The sequence below is a fragment of the Callithrix jacchus genome, chromosome 13 (genome assembly GCF_049354715.1).
Source record: "Callithrix jacchus isolate 240 chromosome 13, calJac240_pri, whole genome shotgun sequence".
In the NCBI taxonomy this organism is placed as follows: domain Eukaryota; kingdom Metazoa; phylum Chordata; class Mammalia; order Primates; family Cebidae; genus Callithrix; species Callithrix jacchus.
This window is the reverse complement of record NC_133514.1, coordinates 44390432-44412241: the sequence shown is the minus strand read 5'-3', so window position 1 is coordinate 44412241 and position 21810 is coordinate 44390432. Positions and strand designations below refer to the sequence as shown.

At 44.0% G+C, this 21810-nt stretch overlaps 1 protein-coding gene across 8 annotated transcripts in view; it reads right to left on the bottom strand.

Annotated features, from left to right (window-relative positions):
• Nucleotides 1-21810, bottom strand: part of CHRNB3 (cholinergic receptor nicotinic beta 3 subunit) — a 99512-nt gene that overhangs the window by 32314 nt on the left and 45388 nt on the right. For 2 of the 8 annotated variants that reach the window (XM_002757015.6, XM_035270445.3), the window contains one exon: nucleotides 8368-8543. The exons of the other annotated variants lie outside the window; for them this stretch is intronic. In XM_002757015.6, coding sequence (XP_002757061.1) covers nucleotides 8368-8419 — 52 coding nt within the window. In that variant the 5' untranslated portion in view covers nucleotides 8420-8543. The remainder of the gene's footprint in view (nucleotides 1-8367; nucleotides 8544-21810) is intronic. 8 annotated transcript variants of the gene reach the window in all.

Sequence of the window (21810 nt, the reverse complement as noted above, 5' to 3'; positions counted from 1 at the left end):
GAACAAGCCAGCATGCATCTGCATGGGTAAGGCTCTCTCTCACCCTTACCCCAAGAGCCCACAGCCATCCCTTCACTTGTCCAGTCTGCTCAAACATCATTTCCTTCAGAAAGTCATTTCAGGTTACACTATTTAAAAAATCTTCCCTCTCCATTCTCTTAGGGTACTTTATCTTCCAGTGATATGACCTAATCATATCACATTTATCTGTTTATTACTGTCTGCCTTTCCTAGATGATGCCAGCTCCAGTAAGTTGGGGATAGTCTTCCTCACTCCTGTATTCCTGGCTCCTAGAACGGTGACTGTCACCCAGCAGCTGCTGAGCTAATCGATGCTGAGTGGACAAACACTCAAGCAACAATGCAGTCAGCTTCATAGCCTTTGTTTTGCTGAGGGGCATCTGGAGACTTGGGACCAGAGGTGAACTGCTCAAGAGAAGAGGGAAGCAGTGAGGACACAGCTGTCCTCCTCCAGTCATCCCCAGGGCAGGCAGCCCCCTCCTCTAAGGCAGAAAATATTGTTTGAAAGGCACTTGTCTTCACCTGTTTTGTGCTGCTGTAACAGAACACCACAACCTGGGGAGTTTATAACAAACAGAAATTTATTGGCTCATGGTTCTAGATATTGGGAAGTCCAAGATTGAGCGACCAGCATCTGCTGAGGGCCTTCTTGCTACATCAGACATGATGGAAGAGCAAAGAGCGGGTGAGAGAGGCAAGAGGTGGCTGACCTCTTCTGTGATAATGGCATAAATCCATTCACGAGGGTGGTGCTCCCATGACCCAAACACCTGCCATTAGGCCCCACCTCCCAACACTACTATGTTGGTGGTCAAATTTCCAGCACATGAACTTTGGGGAACACATTCAAACCAGAGCAGCACTGTGGCAGACACTGCAGTTCCCTGCCCAACAGCCACTCCCCCCTTTTCCTTGGCAACAGATGCTAAATTTATTCAGGGTTGCATGGTGCCAGCTTACAAAGCTCAGCTCCCAGCTCCCTTGCAGCTGGGAATAGCCTATGAAACATGTTAGCCAATTAGATGAAATTAGAATCTGTTGGGATTGGGGTGTTTACAGGAAAGGTTGTTAAAAAGGATGGACTTGATCTGACATGTCAGTCTCCTTTTTGCCTGGAACTGGAGAGTTGGCCACTCATGTGTCTTGCAAACCTGCTGAAAGCTACACACATAGGAGGGCAGAATGGAGACACTCAGAACTTGGGTTTCTGATAGCCCTGTACTATTGGCCTCCAAATTCCTTGGTATGTGAGAAAAGCAATCTTCTATTTGGTTAAGCCACTGTAGGCACTGACAGAGATCTGAACCCAGCCCTGACAGCTGCTTGCACCACCTGACTAGCTGCTGACATGCTGGAGTGCTGCAGTTCCTGCAGAGTCCCTGAGTCCCGGGTCAGCCAAATGAGCACAAATTACTGAAGACACCATCTCACAATGTATGAAGGCACTCCAGGAAGGCAGAGGACAACTGAATGATGCCTGAACCAACACACATGCATGCACGTGTGCGCGCACACACACACACCCCTATTAGCTCAGACAACGCTGAGCTGAGAGAGTTTTGGACACATAAGAGAGGGTTCCCAAAGAAGAGTGGGGACTGTGACCATGAACTTCCTTTCCCAATAGAAAAATTGTCCAGTCATTCTGAAAGGAGGTGGAGTTTCACGTTGAAAGGAGAAATCTAAAATTCTGACCTGACATGCTTGGCATTTGCACTTAGGCAGCTGTACCCCCTGAGAAGATTCAGGAATCCTGATCTTGACCAAGATCCAGGGGCAACGAGTAGCTGTGCTCTTTCAGGCACAGCATACATCTCCACCTGTGTTACCACTGTCAGAAGACGCACCTTCCGTCTGAATTAACAAAAAGCATGAACTGTACTGGCTGGTAGGGACTGAATATTTACATCCCTCGAAAATCAAATGTTGACACCCTAACCCCCAATATGACTGTATTTAAAGACAAAGCCTATGAGGAGGAGGCACAGAGGACAAACCAAGTAAGGACACAGCAAGAAGGCAGCTGTCTGTAAGCCAGGCAGAGTCCTCACCAGAAACTGACTTTCCAGCACTTGATCACAGACTTCCAGACTCCAGAACTGTCTGTTGTTAATTTTGTGATGGCAGCCTGACTAATGAAAATCTGTTCTGACCAGAACAGAATTTATCCCCCTAACAAAAAAAGCCAAAGATTAAATCCTTTCTGCCTAATATCTTCAAATTTCCAGAACCTTTCCAAAATAGAAGCTGAAGTCACTGGCATTACTGGAGCAGACTTAGAGGACAGGCTGGAAGTGTTCCTGGTTTGTCCTTCTTGTGAAACAGAACATTACAAGAAAGGCCAAATGCTTCTCACAGTTGATCCTTTGAGACCAGGGCCTCCATAAATATTTGATGATGTTTGATGAATGAACACATGAACAAAAGGCTGTAATGGGACTTTCTGTGACCCACAGGAATGAGGCAGAGCCAGCCTGGCTCACTGCTCCTGAGGATGTAAAATCACAGATGCACTCAAGGTTTCCAGGACAAGTGGTCTTTGAATTAAGAAATAAATGGATTCCTGGAAAGTTGTGCATAGACCAAATTTTTGCAAACTGGCTTATATTTTAAATGAATCACAATATTCTAAAATCCATCTCAGTAATCCATTGAGAAGTCAAGAATTTTTTCTTGGAAGATGAGTGTCCCCCATTGTGGATGCTTTTTGTTGTTTTTTTAGACAGAATCTTGTTCTGTCACCCCGGCTGGAGTGCAGTGCCATGATCTTGGCTCACGGCAACCTTTGCCTCCCACGTTCAAGTGATTCTCGTGGCTCAGCTTCCCTAGTAGCTGGAATTACATCACCATACCCAGCTAATTTTTGTATTTTTAGTAGAGACGGGGTTTCGCCATGTTGTTCAGGCTGGTCTCGAATCCTGATCTCAAGTGATCGGCCTGACTTGGTCTCCCAAAGTGCTGGGATTACAGGCGTGAGCCACCGCACCCGGTCATGGCTGTATCTGTTAGAGAAGCTTGGACCCAATTTCAGCCTCGATGAAGGAGGAAGAAAAATGAACTGATAATAAAGCTGAGACAATAAAGCCAAGAAAGACCTCCAGGACCATCCCAGCCCCTCGTTTTACAGGTGAAGATACTGGGGCACTGAGAGGAGCCTTGCCCAGGGTCGCCCAGCTATTGGTGGCCTGCATGGTCTTCTGGTGGCCAGGCCAGCCATCTTCCCTTTTTCCAACAATTCAATTCCATATACATATATTTGCTGTTATTGCTATTTTTGATGATTTGCTGTTAGCATTGTATTTTTCCAGAATGCTTTACTGTTATTTAAAGCAATCTACTATCTGGAAGAATGATATTCTAAAATCACATCACAAACAGCATTTGCCTGGCTGTAGGGAGACTCTCTGCCTTGGTGACACGTTGTGTCATGCACTCGAGACTCCTGCTGTTGTCAGCGCCAGGCACAGGGGACTTTGCCCGAGGCCTCCCCGGTGGGCACTGCTGTGGTTGTGCTCCCTGGAGGAGGATGCCCCATGCTCCACAGTGAGGGCACATTCGTGCCTCACGTGTGGCTGTGTGCACCCCACATTTCTTTGCTTTGAGTCCCTCTCCCCTCAGCCCCAAACACACACACTTAGTCTAACAATGTGGCTTCAGAGAGTGTTCGCTGCCTGTTAAGCTTTCCACCACCTCTGTTGGTAAAAAAAGGAGTTTTGCTGCTCCTCTAAATCCCTGTTCTTCCTTTTTCTCTCCTGCTTCTCCTTGCTTAATCTTTTTTTTTTTCAGACAGAGTCTCGCTCTATTGCCCAGGCTAGAGTACAGGCATGATCTCAGCTCACTGCAACCATCGCCTTCTATGTTCAAGTGATTTTATTGCCTCAGCCTCCTGAGTAGCTGGGATTACAAGACCCCACCACTACACCTGGCTAATTTTTTATATTTTAGTAGAGACAGCGTTTCATCATGTTGGCCAGGCTGGTCTTAAACTCCTGACTTCAGGTGATCTGCCTGACTCAGCCTCCCAAAGTGCTGGGATTACAGGCATGAGCCACTCATCTTGCCTGGCCTCCTTGCTTAATCTTTGTTTCATTTTTCTTTGTCAAAATATTTCCTCTGGGGCTGGGTGTGGTGGTTCACACCTATAAATCCCAGTTACTTGGAGGCTGAGGCAGGAGGATTACTTGAGGCCAGGAGTTTGAGACCACCCTCGGTGGTGCAGTGAGGCTATGATAAGTAAATAAATAAATGCTTGTTTCTATTTTACATAAATACATATTTTTCCTTTGGGGCCAGACAGACAACTCCATGGGCAGAGGAAGGAAGATGGAGAGCCAGAGAGCTCCAGAGAGCGAGTGCGAAGGCTTCAGTTCGGAGGCGGGAACAGGGAAGGAGCGTGCTCCGCCTGATGCTGGTCATCTCCTGTGCACTGAGCTCAGGCTGGGACAGGCTGCTCTTGGCTTGGAAGGCTGACTCCCTTGCCAAAGTCATCACTCATTAGGACAAGAATCCAACAAATATTTATTTAACATTTAGAAGCACTGGACTCAGATTTAGAGACCATGGGTTCTCATTTTGATTCCAAGCCTTTAACATCCAAGCACTCCAAGCATCCCTCAGGTGATGGCCAAGGCCTCTAGCAGCTCACACCTCCTTGGCTTTTAGGGTCTTTGTGTTCATGAAACATCCACAAAATGTGGCCTATTAACGCCAGATATTTACTGTTTTCAAGGTACAAAAGACAGCTTAAGTTTAAGATGTGCCTGTGACTGGGGAGCAGCCCTTCGCTTGCAGCTGCTGTTTATCTCAACAGAGAGGGCAGTCAGGTAAAAGTAATACATCTACCAGCGGACTGGAGAGACTCACCCCTGTGAGGGGCTGGGGCTCTCAGCCCCACTGAATGAAATCATAAAAGATGTTGACGAGGTGCCCAATAACAGTTCAAGACAAAGAAATTTTCCTTTGGAACTGAAGACTTGATCTTCTGGTCTCTTTATTCTTTTTTTTTTTTTTTTTTTGACAGAGTCTTGCTCTATTGCCCAAGCTGGAGCGCAGTGGCATCATCATAGCTCACTGCAGACTTGACCTCCTGGGCTCATGTGGTCCTCCTGCCTCAGCCTCCAGAGTTTCTGGAAATACAGGTACATGCCACCAAGCCTGGCTAATTTTTAAATATTTTTGTAGAGACAGATGTCTCTCACTAAGTTGCCCAGGCTGGTCTTGAGCTCTGGGGCTCAAGTGATCCTCCTTTGGGCTCCCAAAATGTTAGATTACAGATGTGAATCAATGCACCCAGCCAAACCTTGGTCTGTTTATTCTTGATTTTATTTCCTTTCCTCAGTCTCTCAGATGACCCTGCTCTCTTCCTACCCCCATATCCACATCCACTTTTAGCAAAAGTGAGTTTTTGACAAACTCACACTGAGGTATAAATGACTGATAAGACTTAATAGATAAAACTTTTCTCTCTCACAGATCTACATTAAATCCAATCATCTGTGATAAATTGCACATCTGAGTATTTCTAGCTTCATTAGCATCTGTTCATAATTTTATGGACAGGATTTCATAAAAATCTTCAGGATCATTCATGGTTTTACTGATAATGCCATTTTTTATCCTCAGCCAGGACAGAAAAGAAATAATGGAAGAAATCCAAACCTCAGCAAAGATGACTGGGAAATGTGAATTTTTTTGTTTGGATGCCTTTTGGTGTATATTTTGGTTTTTCCTTCCACTATTGCCAACTTGTCAAAAAAAGAAAAAGCATACCACAAATATGGCAGCCTCTTCTGTCAACCCATAGAGTTAGCCTTCATGGTGAAGTCAAAGGATGGATATTTAATGGATTCTTGCTAGCATGAGAACTTTTTTTTTTGAGAGGGAGTTTTGCTCTTGTTGCCCAAGCTGGAGTGCAACGGCATGATCTTGGCTCACTGCAACCTCTGCCTTCTGAGTTCAAGCTATTCTCCTGCCTCTGCCTCCCAAATAGCTATGATCATAGGTGCTCGCCACCATGCCCAGCTAATTTTTTGTATTTTTAGTAGAGATGGTGTTTCGCAAAGTTGGCCAGGCTAGGCTGGTCTTGAACTCCTGACCTGAGCTGATCCACCTGCCTGGGCCTCCCAAAGTGCTGGGATTATAGGCATGAGCCACCACACCCAGTGGATAATTTATTAGAATGGCTTTAATTTCTTGCTGGACTCAGTGGTTCATGACTGCAATCCCAGCATTTTGGGATGGCTCATGCCTATAATCCCAGCACTTTGGGAGACTGAGACAGAGGCGGATCATGAGGTCAGGTGTTCGAAACCAGCCTGACCAACAATGGAGAAACCCTGTTTCTACTAAAAATACAAAAATTAGCTGGGTGTGGTGGTGCGTGCCTGTAGTGCCAGCTAAGTGGAAGGCTGAGGCAGGAGAATCGCTTGAACCCGGGAGATGGAGGTTGCAGTGAGCTGAGATCATGCCACTGCACTCCAGCCTGGGTGACAGAGCAGAATCCATCTCAAAAAAAAAAAAAAAATTTCCTCTTGCATTCCTACACACTGGAACCATTTCTAGTATACAGTAGATGTTTAATAAATATTTATTGAATATCATCATGTTGTAAGAGAGATGGGAAGATAAATAGGATACACTCCCTGCTTTTTGACAGCAGACACCACGCACAAAATTGGAAATAGCAATATGAGATACATCCCATGGCCACACCCGACGATCTTTATACCAAAGCCAAAAATACAAAAATCAAAGGGTTGCCTCTTGTAATTTGAAAAAAGTAGTTTTGTATAACAAAAAGAAACTATTTTGTTTACAAAGTGTAGGAAAGTTAAAAAAGGTAAGGAAATGTGGGACAGATTTTAAAACATGAGCAGATGCTGATGAATCTACAAATACTCACAGATGTAAGATTTATCACAGGTTATTAGATTTATTATAGATCTATGAGAGATCACACAATCTTCCCAAACACTTGCAGCCGGCACAATGGAGACCAATGCCAAGTGCCAAGAAATTCCAGTTTTCTTATGTAATCATGATTGTACATACAGGACGAGGCTTAGCTGAACCAAGAGCATTATGCTAAACACCCTCGCTAACCACTGAGTGAAATCATTCCCTGGGAAAAGAGTGGTAAGAATCCATTATTTTATAGTAAATAGAATAATAAAGACGGGAAAACATCAGACACTCATACATTAATTGTAAGCTCAAACACACAGAAGTTTCTTCTTATTTTTGTGACTGGCAAACTGCATTTAAGACTTTGAAAAGTCAACAGTTCATGATATTTGGAAATGAGTTCGAGGCTTTCTGCATTTAGAAACTCCTGTTTGACTTTGAGTCCTTGGTCTGAGAAAAGGTCGTTTCTGGCAATAGGATAACGGTTCAGGTGCCTCGCTGCCCTGGGACCTTGAAATGCAGAATTTATTTCTGGATTTGGGCAAATCTCCCTCAGTGCCTCCAGTTCTCCATTTGGAAATTACAATAATCAAACGTGGCAAAAATACTACTGAGAAAATAATACAAATTGCTAGTGGACCAACACTTTTCTCACCATCTGGCTGTGGTTTCAGATGGTTTCTGATTCAATGGGGAAAACTTTCTGTTCTCAAGTTACACAGAAGATGAAATGATTCCCAAACCCAGGAAATTGGCTGGTGCAAATGACTAGTTCCCAAAGCCTTTCAGTACTTTCTCCCTCTTTCCTTTTCTCTTTTTGTTCTCTCTCTGTGTGTCTGTCTTTCATTTTTTCCTTTTATTTGTCCTTTATCCCTATCAAAAATTCCCTATATTCAGTTAATAGTCATATAAAACACACACATATTCATAGACATTTGATACACTTGTGTTTAACTGTGATATACAAACATACTAAATCTACCTACATACACAAATTTATAAAATATTTTTATAGGTCTACAGGGCATATTGGACAAAATTAAATATCTAAACATAGATATAGAAATTATTAGTAAATATGGTCGAAAAATGTTGATATAGTAAATTTTTGTGCCAAATATTTGAACGATTCTCTGAGTAATGCTCAGTGGATTCAGCAACATTTTTCCTGCTTTCGTGTCTTCTTACCAAGCTCGTAGTGATTCAGGAGAAATACAGCAAATGACAAAAACATAAACATTATGAAATTCATAGATATGATTTCTTCAGCAAAAAAACCCACATCTCACAGAATTGCTCATTTGGGCCATATTTTAAGGGTTATCCGAAATATATCCTGTGTATTACATGTCGTAATTCTAGCATTATCAACACCATAGTTTTGCCTCCTCTGCTTAAATAATTCTGCGGTTGTAGTTTTAATTCAGTGTGACTTGGGCTTACCTGAGGAAGGGATGCCAAGGACGATGAGAACCAGCATAAAATCTGTGAGCATCGTGATGTCAGTTTCAGAAAGACAATTTCTTCCTTTTTAATAACAGAGCATTTTCATTGGAAAAAGGGGTTTTGAAAATACAGGGGTTCAAAATCCAAAGTGGAACCCAAGAGGACAGCAATACCTGGAGTGGAATAAAACAGTCTCAACCCCTCTCGCCGAGTGTGCTGCTTCTCAAAGTGCACTTCATTGAATTGCAGTCAGCTGTCAGATCGTGTAAGTCTAAAACGTATCTCTGGGTCCTAACTCCTGACTTATTAATTTGCTCCTCTGCAAGAGATGCAGGGCACTGGAGAAAGGATGAAGCTAAGCAACTTCTGAATGTTCTGCACTGCTTTTCTTATGGTTGGAGATCTGTGTACAGGAGAAACACACTTTACCACGTCTGTCCTGAAAGTTAGTGAAAAGTTTCTCGTCCCCATTATTTCTCTATTTTCTTTTCTTCTTCTTCTTTTTTTCTCTGAGACAAAATCTTACTGTGTTACCCAGGCTGGAGTGCAGTGGCGCAGTCTTGGCTCACTGCAAACTCCACGTCCCGGGTTCAAGCCGTTCTCCTGCCTCAGCCTCCCTAGTAGCTGGGATTACAGGCACCCACCACTGAGCCTGGATAATTGTATTTTTAGTAGAGTTAGGGTTTCAACATGTTGGCCAGGCTGGTCTTGAACTCCTGACCTCAGGTAATCCACCTGCCTTGAACTACCAAAGTGCTAGGATTACAGCTTTCAGCCACTGTGCCTGGCCTCTCTTTTCTTTCTTCCTTCCTTTCCTTTCCTTCTCTTTTTTTTTTTTTTTTTTTTTTGAGTTGGAGTCTCGCTCTGTCGCCCAGGCTCGAGTGCAGTGGTGCAATCTCACTACAACCTCCATCTCCCTAGTTCAAGCCATTCTCCCTCCTTAGCCTCCCAAGTAGCTGGGACTACAGACACTCGCCAATATGTCTGGCTAATTTTTGTAGAGATGGAGCTTCACCTTGTTGACCAGGCTGGTCTTGAACTCCTGACCTCAGGTGATCCATCAACCTCAGCTTCCCAAAGTGCTCGAATTACAGGCATGAGCCACCGTGCCCTGCCTCTCTAGTCTCTTCTTAGGTTGGACCTGAGAGTCATGAGTATGCCCTAGAGCCTCCCTTCTCTGGTGATTCCCACGTGTGTTAATATCAGCACATTCTCTGTGGCTCCCTTAACCCCACCAGGCCCACCTTCTGGTCACTACAGGGGACAACAGAGTGGGAGGTTAGTGGTGTTTTATGTATGAGATTTGGACACTGAAAAGGCCATCTTTTCTTCTTTACAGTTGATCAGATTTCATCTAGTTCAGTGCTGTGCACACCCAGAGGGCCCTTGATAAATGCGTAATACATCCAATGAAGGTCAAGTACAAAGTCAGGGCTAGACAGACAAGAGGGCAGGGTGGGAGCCAACACCTATCTAGATGGGCACTCAGTGCTGGAGGAACCCACTCCAGGGCACAAAGGAATTCTCTCTTAGTCCAGTTTTATTTATTTATTTTTTTTCAAGACAAGAGTCTCACTCTGTCACCCAGGCTGGAGTGCAGCGGCATAATCTTGGCTCACTACAACCTCCACATCCTGAGTTCAAGCAATTCTCCCACCTCAGCCTCCCAAGTAGCTGGAATTACAGGTGTCTGCCACCACATCCAGCTAATTGTTTTGTATTTTAGAAGAGACGGGGTTTCACCGTGTTGCCCAGGCTGGTCTTGAACTCCTGACCTCGTGTTTCACCTGCTTTGGCCTCCCAAAGTGCTGGGATTTCAGGCATGAGCCACTAAGCCTGGCCAATTTAGTCCAATTTTTAAATTTCTTATTTTAACCCTCCTGTGTATGCCATTAGCATGTTTGAGACACCCAGAGGGTGCTGGGTAAGGAGCCATTGTATCCTGAGGTCTGGCCAGGACCCGGAGCCCTGAGCTCTGGAGCCCTCTGTCTGTTCCTCAGGACTCCTGTCTCAGAGACCCTCGCATCGTGATGTTGTTACAATGCCTGGCTTCCCTTCCTAGACCACCAGCTCCTGGGGGAGGGAGAGTTTGGTCTCCAGCCCTACGTCTCTCTGTGTCCAGGGCATGTCACCTGCAAATGCTTGAGAATGTCAGGAACGCAGAGAGGAAGGAAGGAGCCAGGCTCTGATTTCCCATCCCTCTGAATTGTGCTCCAGGCCTGCTGAGAATTTATAACGGCCTCAGCAGCGAATCAGCCACCACCAATCCAGGTGTACAGAAAGTTTCACCTTTATTTTCAAGAAATCAAAAATAAAGGTAGCCTTCCATGGAACTGGCTGGAAATTCAGTCTCAGTCATCGCAGGCCCTCCAGTCCTTTCCCGTTGGGAGCGACTGAATCTGGAAGGCCTTTGTGGTCCCCAAAATATGGCACAGTCCTGTATCCTCCAGGCTGCCTTGACCACAGCCGGGTCCATGATCAGCCCACACGGTCCCCTGGAGCCAGCAGCTCGGTTGCTCTTTGCCTTCTCCAATGCCAAGTATTCTGTCAAGACTGGAGGCCTTGGTAATTGGACCTTGACTCCCTGAGCTGCACACAACCCCAGCCTGCTGAGGACTGCACCCCTCAAGTGCAGCCCCGAGTGGGGCACGGTCCTGCTGCTGCTGGAAGGACCCACCAGCCCCTTCCTCTGCCTTGGGAGGCTCCTTTATCTCTCCCTTTACAGCCACTTTTCTCCCTGAAAAGACACTCAGCTCTTCTCCATCCCACGGTAGAAACCTCAAATCATCTCTCCATTGAGTTTAGACTTTAGGGGAAAAGGGGACATTAAACAAAGGAAGCCTGTCTCCGTCTTTTTGAGATGGAGCCAAAGGATTAGTGCAAGGTTAACAACAGATACTCCGGCCATAAATACTCCTGGAGAGCTTTAGTCATTGACTCGGAGCCAGGAGTAGGGGAATTAAAAGAGGGGTAGGGAGCGAGCTGGAAGCCTGTAGGGCTGGCTTGAAACATCTATAGTTGTTTGTTCGTTTGTTTATTTGAAAAAGCCTGACTTTCCTTCTGACTGTGAAAGTCTCTGGAGGGCGTGGAGAAGGGATGAGACATGGTCTTCAAGGTGGGGGACACTGGGAGAGATGGACAATCCCCAGAGAAGGACTCTTGATTTTAGGGTGGTTAGCTTTATCCTCAGAGCACAGATCTGCCCCCAAAATCTTTGTTAAAAGAAACCGAAGAGCCAGGCATGGTGGCTCACACCTGTAATCCCAACATTTTGGGAGGCTGAGGTGGGCAGATCACCTGAGGTAAGGAGTTCAAGACCAGCCTGGCCAACATGGTGAAAACTCCATCTCAAAGAGACTGAGACAAGGCTCCCTTTGTCTGTTTCATGTCCAACTGAGCTGTTATTTTTTTTTTCCTTATTTTTTTATTGCATTTTAGGTTTTGGGGTACATGTGCAGAGCATGCAATACAGTTGCATAGGTACACACATGGCAGTGTGTTCTGTTTGCTTTCACCCCTTCACCCACATTTGGCGTTTCTCCCCAGGCTATCCCTCCCCACCTCCCCCTCCCACTGGTCCTCCCCTTTTCCCCCCAATAGACCCCAGTGTTTAGTACTCCCCTTTCTGTAAAACTCAACACCAGTCGGCCAGGTGTGGTGGCTCACACCTGTAATCCCAGCACTTTGGGAGGCCGAGGCAGGTGGATTACCTGAGGTCAGGAGGTTGAGACCAGCCTGACCAAAATGGAGAAACCCCGTCTCTACTAAAAATACAAAAATCAGCCAGGTGTGGTGGCACATGCCTGTAATCCCAGCTACTCAGAGGCTGAGGCAGTAGAATCGCTTGAAGCTGGGAGGTGGAGGTTGTGGTGAGCTGAGATCACACCACTTCACTCCAGCCTGGGTAACGAGCAAAACTCCATCTCAAAAAAAAAAAACCCCCCAAAAACAAAACAAACGAACAACAACAAAAAAAAACCCCACAACACCATTTAAAAGGTTATTAAAGCTAAAAAGACAAAAGATTTTATAAAGAAAAGGACATTTCAGTATTGATGAGAAAAGGAGAAACTTTGAGAAATTATTTCATGACCTCTAAGGGGACAAAAAGAAGCATTGTGGTTGGTTCTGTAGTACATGTAAGTGGATTCAGAGCTCACGGAGCAACTGTAAACAAGGGCGTGGATTAACACATGAAAGTTGAGCATGTGAAGTGGTAGGATGTGGGAACACAGGACCGAAGAAAAAAAGGATGAGGATGAATTTTTGGAAGATAATTTTTAAAAATTTAAAAGTTAGAATCCATTTTTTGCTGAACTCATAGAAAAATAATCAAAGTATGACTTTGCTCACTGAAAAGAGTATAGAAAGAAGAAACAGGAGACCATCTAAAACAGATGAATAGAAACAGTTCTGAATTGCAGTTCCCAGTGAAAAAACAGAGGGTGAGTGATCACCGCATTTCCATACGAATTTTTACTGCCCACAGACAAGAAGATTCCTGGGCAGAAAAGCACCATGAGTCTCCAGCATGGCTGTTTCAGCCAGCACAGTGGGTCTCTGCACAAAAACTCACATAATTCTGGGTGCCATTTCAACTGGCACCTGGAACACCCTGGAGACAGAGTCGCCCATTCAACTGTAAAAAAGGGGACTGAAACAGGGAGCCAGGTGATCTGGCACAGCTGGTCCCACACCCACAAAGACCAGCAATCTGAAACACTCTGGACTGAGAATTTCACAGCAAGCACAGCTGGACCTGGGATGGTCCAGCCCTGTGGGGGGAAGGGCATCCACCATTACCGAGGCAGTCCACCACTACCGCAGTCCACCATTACTGAGGCAGTCCACCATTACCAAGGCAGTCCATCATTACTGAGGCAGTCCACCATTACAGAGACAGTCCGCCATTACTGAGGCCGACTGCCATTACTGAGGCAGTTCTAAGTATACCTCTATAAAAAAAACTGCAATGAAGTTCACACAGCAGCTGGCAGAGCCCACAGCAGCTCAGCAACACCTCTGCAGGCAGACTGTGACTAGGTTACCTCCTTGCTGGGCAGGGAATCTCTGAAAAAAGGGAGCAGCATGTCAAGAATTTATAAATAAAGCCTCACCTTCCCGGGACAGAGCACCTGGGAAAAAAAGGCAGTTATGAGTTCCACTGCGGCAGACTTAAACATACCTACCCAGCAGCCCTGAACAGAACAATAGACCTCACAGCTCAGAACCTGAGCTCCTATAAGAGACAGACTGTCTCCTCAAGCAGCTCCCCAACCCCCTTGTATCCAAAGACACTTCATAAAGGATTGCTCATTCTGACATCTGATGGGTATACTTCTGGGATGAAGATAGAAGAAAAAACTGTTTCCCTTAATGTTCTGCAGTCACTGCAGGTGATCCCCAGGCAAGCAGTGTCTGGAGTGGACCTCCAGCAGTCCAGAGGGGCCTGACTATTAGAAGAAAAATTAAAAAACAGAAAGAAATAACTTCATCATCAACAAAAAGGATGTCCACTAAGAGACCCCATCTGAAAGTCAACAACTATAAAGACCACAGGTAGCTAAATCCACAAAGATGGGAAGAAACCAGTGCAAAAAGGATAAAAACACCCCAAACCAGAATGCTTCCCCTCCTCCAAGGGATCACAACTCCTCACCAGCAAGGGAACAAGGCTGGATGGAGAATGAGTCTGATGAATTGACAGAAACAGATTTCAGAAGGTGGGTAATAACAACCTTCTTTGAGCTGAAAGAACATGTTCTAACCCAATGCAAAGAAACTAAGAGCCTTGAAAAAAGATTTGACAAAATGCTAACGAGAATAAACAGCTTTGAGAGGAATATAAATGAATTGATGGGGCTGAAAAACACAACAAGAGAACTTTGTGAAGCATGTACAAGTTTCAATAGCCAAATCAACCAAGCAGAAGAAAGGATATCAGAGATTGAAGATCAACTGAATGAAATAAAATGAGAAGGCAAGATTAGAGAAAAAAGAGTAAAAAAAAAATGAACAAAGCTTCCAAGAAATATGAAATTATGTGAAAAGATGTAATGTACGTTGGATAGGTGTACCTGAATGTGATGGAGAGAATGAATCCAAGCTGGAAAACACTCTTCAGGATATTATCCAGGAGAACGTCCCCAACCTAGCAAGGCAGGCCAACATTCAAGTCCAGGAAATACAGAGAACACCACAAAGATATTCCTCAAGAAGAGCAATCCCAAGGCACATAATCCTCAGATTCACCAGGGTCAAAATGAAAGAGAAAATGCTAAGGGCTGCCAGAGAGAACTGTCAGGTTACTTACAAAGGGAAGCCCATCAGACTCACAGTGGATCTCTCAGCAGAAACCCTACAAGCCAGAAGAGAGTGGGGACCAATATTCGACATCCTTAAAATAACTTTCAACCCAGAATTTCATATCCAGCTAAATTAAGCTTCATAAGCCAAGGAGAAATAAAATCCTTTATGAATGATAAATTGCTTAGAGATTTCATAACCACTAGGCCTGCTTTACAAGAGCTCCTGAAAGAAGCACTAAACATAGAAAGGAACAACCAGTAGCAGCCACTCCAAAAATGTACCAAATGGTAAAGTGCATTGACACAATGAAGAAACTGCATCAACTAATGGGCAAAACAACCTAGCAACAAAATGGCAGGATCAAATTCACACATAACAATATTAACCTTAAATGTAAATGGACTGAATGCCCCAATCAAAATATGCAGACTGGCAAACTGGATAAAAAGTCAAAACCCATCGGTGTGCTGTATCCAGGAAACCCATCTCACATGCAAGGATACACAAAGGCTCAAAATAAAGGGATGAAGGAAGATTTACCAACCAAATGGAGAGCAAAAAAAGCAGGAGTTACATTCTCGTCTCTGAAAAAATAGACTTTAAACCAACAAAGATCAAAAGAGACAAAGAAGGGCATTACATAATGGTAAAGAGATCAATGCAACAAGAAGAGCTAATGATCCTAAATATATGCACACCCAATACAGGAGCACCCAGATACATAAAGCAAGTTCTTAATGACCTACAAATAGACTTAGACTACCACACAATCATAGTGGGAGACTTTAACACTCCACTGTCAGTATTAGACAGATCAATAAGACAGAAAATTAACAAGATATCCAGGACCTGAACTCAGATTTGGACTAAGCAAACCTAATAGACATTTACAGAACTCTCCACCCCAAATCCACAGAATATATATTCTTCTCAGAACCACATCATACCTACTCTAAAATTGACCACATAATTGGAAGTAAATCACTCCTCAGCAAACGCAAAAGAATGGAAATTATAACAAACGGTCTCTTAGACCACAGGGCAATCAAATTAGAACTCAGGATTAAGAAACTAACTCAGGGCCGAACGCGGTGGCTCATGCCTGTAATCCCAGCACTTTGGGAGGCCAAGGTGGGCGGATCATGAGATCAAGAGATTGAGACCATCCTGGCCAACATGGTGAAACTGCGTCTCTACTAAAAATACAAAAAAAATTAGCTGGGCATGGTGGCACGCAGCTGTGGTCCCAGCTACTCAGGAGGCTGAGGCAGAAGAATCACTTGAACCCAGGAGGTAGAGGTTGCAGTGAGCCGAGATTGCCCCACTGCACTCCAGCCTGGTGACAGAGCCAGACTCTGTCTCCAAAAGAAAAGAAAGAAAGGAAAGAGAGAGAGAGAGAGAGAGAGAGAGAGAGAGAGAGAGAGGAGAGAGAGAGAGGAGAGAGAGAGAGAGAGAGAGAGAGAGAGAGAGAGAGAGAGAGAGAGAGAGAGAAAGAGAGAAAGAAGAAAGAAAGAAAGAAAGAAAGAAAGAAAGAAAGAAAGAAAGAAAGAAAGAAAGAAAAGAAAAGAAAAGAGAAACTAACTCAGAACCACACAACTTCATGGCAACTGAACAGCTGGCTCTTGAATGTTGACAGGATAAACAATGAAATGAAGGCAGAAATAAAGATGTTCTTTGAAATCAACGAGAATCAAGACACAACGTACCAGAATCTTTGGGACACATTTAAAGCAGTGTCTAGAGGAAACTTTATAGCAATAAATGCCCACATGAGAAGCAAGGAAAGATCTAAGATCAACATCCTATCATCAAAATTGAAAGAGCTAGAGGAGCAAGATCAAAATAACTCAAAATCTAGCAGAAGACAAGAAATAACTAAGATCAGAGGAGAAATGAAGGCGATAGAGACACAAAAAACCCTTCAAAACATCAATAAATCCAGGAGCTGGGTTTTTGAAAAGATCAACGAAATAGACCACTAGCCAGATTAATAAAAAAGAAAAGAGAGAAGAATCAAATAGATGCAATAAAAAACAATAAAGAGGATATCATCACAGATTCCACAGAAATACAAACCACCACAGAGATTACTACAACTCTATCTACATAAACCAGTTAACCTGGAAGAAATGGATAAATTCCTGGACACTTGCACCCTCCCAAGCCTAAACCAGGAAGAAGTCGAAACCCTGAATAGACCAATAACAAGGGCTGAAGTTGAGGCAGCAATTAATAGCCTGCCTACCAAAATAAAGCCCAGGTCTAAATGGGTTCACAGCCAAATTCTACTAGACATACAAAGAGGAGCTGGTACCACTTCTCCTGAAACTATTCCAAACAATACAAAAAGAGGGAATCCTTCCCAAATCATTTTATGAGACCAACATCATCCTGATACCAAAACCAGGCAAAGACTCAGCAAGAAAAGAAAACTTCAGGCCAATATCCATGATGAACATAGATGCAAAAATCTTCCATAAAATACTGGCAAACTGATTGCAACAGCACATCGAAAAGCTTATCCATCACGATCAAGTAGGCTTCATCCCGGGGATGCAAGGCTGGTTCAACATATGCAAGTCTATAAACGTAATTCACCACATAAACAGAACCAAAGACAAAAACCACATGATTATCTCAATTCATGCAGAGAAGGCCTTTGACAAAATTCAACAGCGCTTTATGCTAAAAATCCTCAATAAACTAGGTATTGATGGAACTTATCTCAAAACAATAAAAGCTATTTATGACAAACCAAAGCCAATATCATACTGAATGGGCAAAAACTGGAAGCATTCCCTTTGAAATCTGGCACTAGACAAGGATGCCCTCTTTCACCACTCCTATTCAATTTAGTATTGTAGGTTCTAGCCAGAGCAGTCAGGCAAGAAAAAGAAATAAAGGGTATTTGATTAGGAAAGGAGGAAGCCAAATTGTCTCTATTTGCAGACAACATAATTGTGTGTCTAGAAGACCCCATCATCTCAGACCAAAATCTCCTGAAACTCATAAGCAACTTCAGCAAAGTCTCAGGATACAAAATCATTGTGCAAAAATCACAAGCATTCTTACACACGAATAACAGACTTAAAGAGAGCCAAATCAAGAACGAACTCCCATTCATAACTGCTACAAAGAGAATAAAATACCTGGGAATACAACTAACAAAGGATGTAAAAGACCTCTTCAAAGAGAACTATAAACCACTGCTCAAGGAAGTAAGAGAGTACACAGACAGATGGAAAAACATTCCATGCTCATGGTTAGGAGAATCAATATTGTGAAAATGGCCATACTGCCCAAAGTAATTGATGGATTCAACGCTATTCCCATCAAGTGACCTATGACCCTCTTCACAGAACTGGAAAAAAACACCTTAAACTTCATATGGAACCAAAAGAGAGCCCACATAGCCAAGTCAATTCTAAGCAAAAAGAACAAGGCTGGAGGCATCACGCTACCTGACTTCAAACTATACTACAAGGCTACAGTAATCAAAACAGCGTGGTACCGGGACCAAAACAGAGATATAGACGAATGGAACAGAACAAAGGCCTTGGAGGCACCGCCACTCATCTACAACCATCTTATTTTTGACAAACCTGACAAAAATAAGCAATGGGGAAAGGATTCCCTGTTCAATAAATGGTTTTGGGAAAATTGGCTAGCCATGTGCAGAAAGCAGAAACTGGATTCCTTCCTGACATCTTACACTAAAATTAACTCCAGATGGATTAAAGACTTAAACATAAGACCTAACAGCATAAAAACCCTAGAAGAAAACCTAGGTAAACCATTCAGGACATAGGCATAGGCAAGGACTTCATGAGTAAAACACCAAAAGCATTGGCAAATAAAACAAAAATAGACAAATCAGATCTAATTAAATTCCAGAACCTCTACAGAGCAAAAGAAACAATCAGTAGAGTGAACTGGCAACCAACAGAATGCGAAAAAATTTTTGCGATCTACCCATCTGACAAAGGACTTATATCTAGAATCTACAAAGAACTAAAACAGATTTACAAGAAAACAAACAAACAAACCCATTCGAAAGTGGGTGAAGGACATGAATGGACACTTTACAAAAGAAGACATATATGAGGCCAACAAACATGAAAAAATGCTCATCATCACTCGTCATTAGAGAAATGCAAATCGAAACCACTTTGAGATACTATCTCACACCAGTTAGAATGACGATCATTAAAAAATCTGGAGACAACAGATGCTGGAGAGGATGTGGAACTAATTTGTACTCCCACCAACAGTGTAAAAGTGTTCCTATTTCTTTTACATTGTTGGTGGGAGTGTAAATTAGTTCAACCATTGTGGAAGACAGTGTGGCAATTCCTCAAGGACCTAGAAATAGAAATTCCATTTGACCCAGCAATCCCATTACTGGATATATATCCAAAGGATTATAAATCATTCTATTATAAAGACACATGCACACATATGGTCATTGCAGCACTGTTTACATTAGCAAAGACTTGGAACCAACCCAAATGCCCCTCGATGATGGACTGGACAAGGAAAATGTGGCACATATACACCATGGAATACTATGCAGCCGTAAAAAATGACGAGTTCATGTCCTTTTTAGGGACATGGATGAACCTGGAAACCATCATTCTCAGCAAACTGACACAAGAACAGAAAATCAAACACTGAATGTTCTCACTCATAGGCAGGTATTGAACAATGAGAACACATGGACACAGGGAGGGGAGCAACACACACTGGGGTCTGTCGGGGAGAACTAGGGGAGGGGCAGTAGGGGTTAGGCAGTTGGGGAGGGATAACATGGGGAGAAATGCCAGATATAGGTGATGGGAGGAAGGCAGCAAACCACATTGCCATGTATGTACCTATGCAGCAATCTTGCATGTTCTTCACATGTACCCCAGAACCTAAAGTGCAATAAAATACATATAAAAATAAATTAAAAAAAAAAAAAAACAAACAAGTGGATGTCAAGCCTGGAAGAGGTGCTCTAGCGGTGGGCTGCATGGTGATAACACATTTAACCTCTTGACAGTATGGAAAATACGCTTAGTGGATTTGCAAATAACAAAACTAAGAGGGCAGGCCCAATTGCCAAGGTCCCTTCCAGTGCAAACTCCTACCCACTTATCCACAGAATCACAATACTTAGTGACCTCAGGGTGGGTGCTGGGCCCATGCCAGTAAGACAGATTGGCTTCGTTTGTGGCCACATTTGTGTGAATTGGGACAAAATATGTCTTTTTGCTTTATTATTTTATTTCTACATCTTTTTACAGTTAGAAAAATAAAATTGCATTGAGGTATTGATTTAATTAATTGCATTAACTGGAAAGAATAAGACTACATGACACTGACAGTCACTTGATCACCCTATGAATGACACAGCAGCACCCCAACCTGTCTGGAGCCATCTGCAGCACTGTTTTGGCTGTTTTATGACAAAGATAGTTTAGGAAGTTAAATATGTTTATTCTGGGGACATCAAGAGACCTGGGATCTAGAAATGAAGATTTATGAGGAAAAAGTAAAAAGCAAGGAGTTTAGATGAGAAAAAAGTCTGGCTGGGCGCAGTGGCTCACACCTATAATCTCAGCACTTTGGGAGACCGAGACAGGCAGACACTTGAGGTCAGGAGTTTGAGACCAACCTGGCTGACATGGTGAAACCTTTTCTTTACTAAAAATACAAAATTTAGTTGGGTGTGGCAACACTTGCCTTAATCTCAGCTACGCTACTCAGGAGGCTGAGGCGGGAGAATCGAGGCGGAGGTTGCAGTGAGCCAAGAAAGCGCCATTAGCACTCCAGACTGGGGGACAAGAGCGAAACTTTGTCTCAAAAGAAAAAAAGAAGTCTAAGGGAACTGTCTTTCTAGTATAAAAAGCTTACATGTAAATTACCTGCTTCACGCCAACACCTGGGGAAGCGAAGTCACAGTGAGTTGGGGGTAGGATCGGGTGGCACCACACCTCTCACAGCCTGGTGCTCTGTCTTTGTATCATGACACTTCATAAGCGATCCCACAAACGAGAGTGTGCCAGTTTCTCATGGAGAGAACACACTTCCCGCCTTCTGGGGGGTCCATGAGCTTCCTAATTCTTCAGTCACCCAACAGGGTTTACCAGTGCTCCCCTCCTTGGGGTCTTCCTTCTGTCTAACCTCGGTCATTCCTGCGGTAGTGTTGCCTGGCTCTACAGCCAGCCAGCATTTCAAATCCTCCAATCCTCTTCTCACTACCAGATGGGAGGCAGCAGGGATGCTGTTAGCATTCACAGGATTCAGAAGGTCTGGATTCAGGATTCAAAGTGTCTGAGTTTGCCCGGCACGGTGGCTCACGAGATCAGGAGTTCAAGACCATCCTGGTCAAGACAATGAAACCCCATCTCTACTAAAAATACAAAAATAAGCCCGGTGCCGTGGTGGATGCCTATAATCCCAGCTACTCAGGAGTCTGAGGCAGGAGAATCGCTTGAACCCGGGAAGCAGAGGTAGCAATGAGCGGAGATCGTGCCACTGCACTCCAGCCTGGGAGACAAGAGTGAGGCTCCGTCACCGGTGTCTGAATTTGAAATGCTCACTGCCCTCTCAAATAATCTCGCATCCTTTGATGCCTAAAATTTTACTCTATAGATATTGTTTTGGTTTAAATCTCTTTAAATCCACTCCTGGGCAGGGTAGTACTTTAATTAGACAGAGACAGGGTTTTGCCATGTTGCCCGGGGTGGTCTTGAACTTCTGAGCGCAAGCGATCCTTCCACCTCGCCCTCCCAAAGGGCTGGGATTACAGGCGTGAGCCACCGCACCAGCCTTTTAAATAAGTGTCCAATTCTTTCCTGGGATCAGACCAGGTTAAGCCGTGGCTCCTGGATGTGCTGCGCAGCCTCCCGGGGCTGGGCATTGCAGGGCCTTGGACCAGGGTGAGTTGTGGCGCTCGGGCGCCCTCTGGTGGCTCACCGCTCACACTGCAGGCCTTTAAAGGGTGTGTGCTTCAGACGTATTTATTCCTTAAATTTTAAATAAAAAGGTAAAAATAACAGCTCGGGCCGGGCGCGGTGGCTCAAGCCTGTAATCCCAGCACTTTGGAAGTCCGAGACGGGTGGATCACGAGGTCAAGAGATCGAGACC